The sequence below is a fragment of the Cryptomeria japonica genome, chromosome 2 (genome assembly GCF_030272615.1).
Source record: "Cryptomeria japonica chromosome 2, Sugi_1.0, whole genome shotgun sequence".
NCBI lineage: Eukaryota > Viridiplantae > Streptophyta > Pinopsida > Cupressales > Cupressaceae > Cryptomeria > Cryptomeria japonica.
In genome coordinates this window covers 610,062,766-610,066,921 of record NC_081406.1, presented here as the reverse complement: position 1 = coordinate 610,066,921, position 4,156 = coordinate 610,062,766, and the positions used below count along the sequence as shown (strand labels likewise).

The 4,156-nt window shown below is 34.7% G+C and overlaps 1 protein-coding gene across 1 annotated transcript; it reads left to right on the top strand.

Annotated features, from left to right (window-relative positions):
* Window positions 1–275: 275 nt before the first annotated feature.
* Window positions 276–1,192, top strand: LOC131043744 (uncharacterized; the record flags this gene model as incomplete). The annotated part of the gene is made up of 1 exon (XM_057976975.2): window positions 276–1,192. A coding segment is annotated over one exon (510 nt), but the record flags the coding sequence as incomplete, so codon positions are not given.
* Window positions 1,193–4,156: the final 2,964 nt, after the last annotated feature.

Here is a 4,156-nt window from a genome sequence, read left to right as displayed (position 1 = left end):
CATCTTGAATTAATGGAAATTACCTAAATTTTTCATTCATGTTTATAGAATTTAGGCATCTTTCTTCTTTGAATGCCAGAAGCATGTTCTAAAGTATGAACTAAGATTAACGGGTTTAGATTCTAACTTAAGAGTTGCACAATTTGGTTTAAAATGCTATGAGCATTTGAAGTTTAGTTTGTTACATGTACTACAATGCTGTTGGTTGTAACTTTTCATCAGAGCTTTCTGTTGCCTTACATATTTGAAATTTATTCATGCCAATATTATTTTGATGCAGACGCAATAACACTCATATGAGTGAAGCTCAGCGGAGTGCTCTTAATGCACTTTTATATCGTACTGGGGATCAATCCAGAGACATAGTGCTTGCTCCTGCAACAAATCGGCCAGGTGATCTTGATTCAGCTGTTACTGATCGTGTTGACGAGGTTCTTGAGTTCGCTCTTCCAGGAGAAGAGGAACGGCTTAAGTTATTAAAACTATATTTGGAGAAGTACATTGCACAGGCAGGCAGTACTAGAACTAGATGGGCATCTTTCTTTAAGGGTAGGCAACAAAAGATAGAGATAAAGGGTATATCAGAAGATGTTCTCCGTGAGGTTGCTGTCAAAACTGAAGGATTCTCTGGCCGAGAAATAGCGAAGATGATGGCCAGTGTGCAAGCTGCTGTCTATGGTAGTTTCGATTGTGTTCTTGATGCCAACCTTTTTAGAGAAGTGGTGGATTACAAGGTTGCAGAGCACTACCAACGAAAGAAGCTTGCTGCTGAAAGTAAAGCTTGACACTTCCTGATAGGCAAAATTTAACACGTAGAATGAATCTTATGCCAAGTTGAGTGAGGGTACAGAGATGGTTGATAACAACTCAGCTCTTTCACCACTGCCCTTACATTTTCAACATGTGGTTCAAGAATGTTTTGCAGTGCTTAAATCTTTTTTTAGGTGAAGAGGAGAAAAATACATTTATTTAAATCTGTTCTTCAATTTAGATGGTAAAGAGATCTGGCAAAGAATATAGATGATAGGAAAATTCATTAAGCTCATTTTCCATGTGGAGAGCAATATTTTTTCACAGGCCATGAGAATTCGATTTGATTGTAAAGAATTTAATGTGAGCAGTCGGGAGTTTTTAAAGCCCTAGATCTACCTATATTTATTTAATTCTTCAAGGGCTGAGGTAAATCTGAACTTTCAGCATCTAAAATTCATTTTTTTTATTATGTATGAATTATGAAGATCATGCGTTCTATTTTACCATTCAAAATCTGGACTCCCTAACCTACCTTCAAAAAGAAAAACTGTTTACTTCTATGTCAAGCTTGATATTCTATCTTAATTAGTCTTACTCGACTTACTGAAACCTATTTTATCGTTCATTGATTTATACAGCTATGGTTGTGGTCACAAATAGTTTAATGTTTTTGAGAAGCAAAAGTTTCAAACAATTGGAATGGAATAATCGAAAGGATGAATGTTCATTCAAGCAGGTAAATTTGAAGTCTGCGTAAAATGTTGTTTTGTTCTTCTGAGGACAGTGAAGAAATGGCTGTAGTTAGGAATTATTATAAGTTTAAGTGGAAAGGGTTGGACGCAGATGTGTTGGTTGATTTTTTCCACTGCAATAGTCATTTATTTACAGTGGAGCTTGACCAGTATCTGTACTGAATAGTAACAACAAAATATTGATAATGGCCATCACCCAATAAAACATTCTTCCTGTTGTTCTTTCTATGTTTGATGACCATTGGATATATTATAATTTATATTTTGGTACATATGTCTAGAAAATATTTTATTTTTGACCATATTTCAAGGATTTTAATATAAAATAGCTGATTAGGGTCTTGATGTGGCTTTACTACACGGCCATGGTTTTGGTATGCCTTTACCACATGGTCATGCTTTCGTGTGAGGAATAAGAAAGAGAAATTCCTAAAGTGGTTTAAATGATAGAATACAGGATGGTGTAGGTGCTTTGAAACAATGTGGAACGAATCTGCATTGTCTCTGTACCAGTTACTTTCGGCACTTTGGTGAATGGCAGTAAAATCGATGAATTCTCAAAACTAGATAGTGACATGTACTAGATGCAGACCATGCATTTACAGTTATCCTGATTCCTGATAGCTTACAAAAAGAGTCAGAAAATCTTATGTCTTATCATTCAATAAACAGACAAGACATTGCTTGCAGCAGATCATATGAAGAAATCTGTATGTAATACCTTGGTTCCTTTGTGGCTGAACATTTAGTGTATTGACAAGCTGCTGAAACTGAAAATCATACAGTCAACGTTTATTTAAAATTTTAAATGTTTCATGGGATGGTTTAGATTGCTTCCACATAATATGGAATGAATTTGCATAGCCCCCGCACCAGTTATATAAGGCAATTTGGTGGAAGGCAATAAAAATAATAAATTTTCCCTAGATATTGACAGGTAAATGGATGCAGACCATGTATTTGCATGTATCCAGGTAGGTTGCGAAAGAGTCATTAGGAGACCTAATGTCCTATTATACAATCTGAAATAAGGATATATGACATCGCTAGGACCAGATCATGTGAAGAAATCTGTGGGGCATACTTTGGTACCGTGTGTCTTAGGTTTTAGCATGGTGAAAATATTTAAAACTTAAAACCATCCAATAACATGGGTTTAAATGTTTATTTCTAAAATTTATTGAAAGAATAAAGGCTGATGGAAGCTTGGTTTTAAAATTACCAGATTATAAATGGGAAACAGTCATGGATAATCAAGGTCTTGAAATAACTATACTTTTGCCAAACAAATACTATTAGGGCCAATGCAATGACTAGAGCTAAATTGCAAATATAGAATAGCATGCATATTCAGCGTCTGGTCCTTGGCCAAAGCTAGAAGCAAACCACATTTATGGAATGAATAAATCTCCAAATATGAAGGGGAGGGCACCTTAAATATGTATTATATATGGTGTTCCCACATCATTTCACTCTGTATGAAGTTTCCATCTCCACGGTAACTCTTGTTCGTTCTGGCCATAAAAATCTTTGAATTTTAGGTTAACTTATTCCCCTTGTTTCAGAAAATGTAGCAGTCATTTCTATAGAAACTTGATGAAAAATCACACAACTTAACCATTATTATTAATAGGCATGGTTTAGGAGTTTATAATCCTCTTTGGGTGTTCGTTGAGAGACAAGAATACAGAGGTTAAGGGTCTTTCTGTTTGCCTATACTGAGTCTGGTATTAGCAATGTTATTGTTAGTTTTCATGCATCTGTTATGCCTGACACAATTGCTCCGTCTCCTTATCTCCCCAGCTCATCTTAGCTCTCCACCATGTGAAAATCACAAATTCTTGACCATCAATCTATACAAGAAACTGCTAATATTTCTAAAAACAAAAAAATTCCAAAACAAAAAAGAACTTCTGAAATTTGGAAGATAAAAATAGCATAAAAATGGGGCATGACGTTACTTTGGGCAATTGGTTTCTAGAATACTTTAAACCCCAACTTCTCTCAACATATTTTTTAGGATACTCTGTTCCTTATACTAATTGATGCTGTAGTAATACAATCTATACATCAATATAAAATATCTGTGTAATTAAAAGCCATTAGGAAAATAGTTAGTATCAGAATTTGGATGTTAAACTTTGAGGATGAAGAGGCAAATAGGAATTTGAAGATGATGGCAGAACCTCTGCTATGTCATAGATGCTCAAACTTGAGTTGTATCTAGTATTTCTATGAACTTTCTACGCTACGATTGTTTAATTGTTGTTCTTTTCATTCACTGTTAATCCTTATGCCTTCTCTTAGAACTTTATTCAACTTAGTCCACTGATTATATTTGTGAATCAGATGGGAGGATTTGCTGCACTAGAATTTATGTCCTTATTTTTTGTTTTGTTATTATGAAGATTTTCAAATAAATGTCTTTTGAATTGCATTATAAAGAGTTTGGCTCTTGTAAAGAAGTCTCAGACACACAATTAAACTACTAGATTTGGTTAGCAAAACAAGTTGATTGTGGTAGCTGAGTGCGTGTTTTTTTTTCTGATTTCCTTGTTTTTCCTTGCAATTGTTATCCCAGTGCCAATCTAGCCAAAAAAATACTTCCTCAGTTCCCTTGACTTGTAACGAAGGAATGACATGCCACTAGA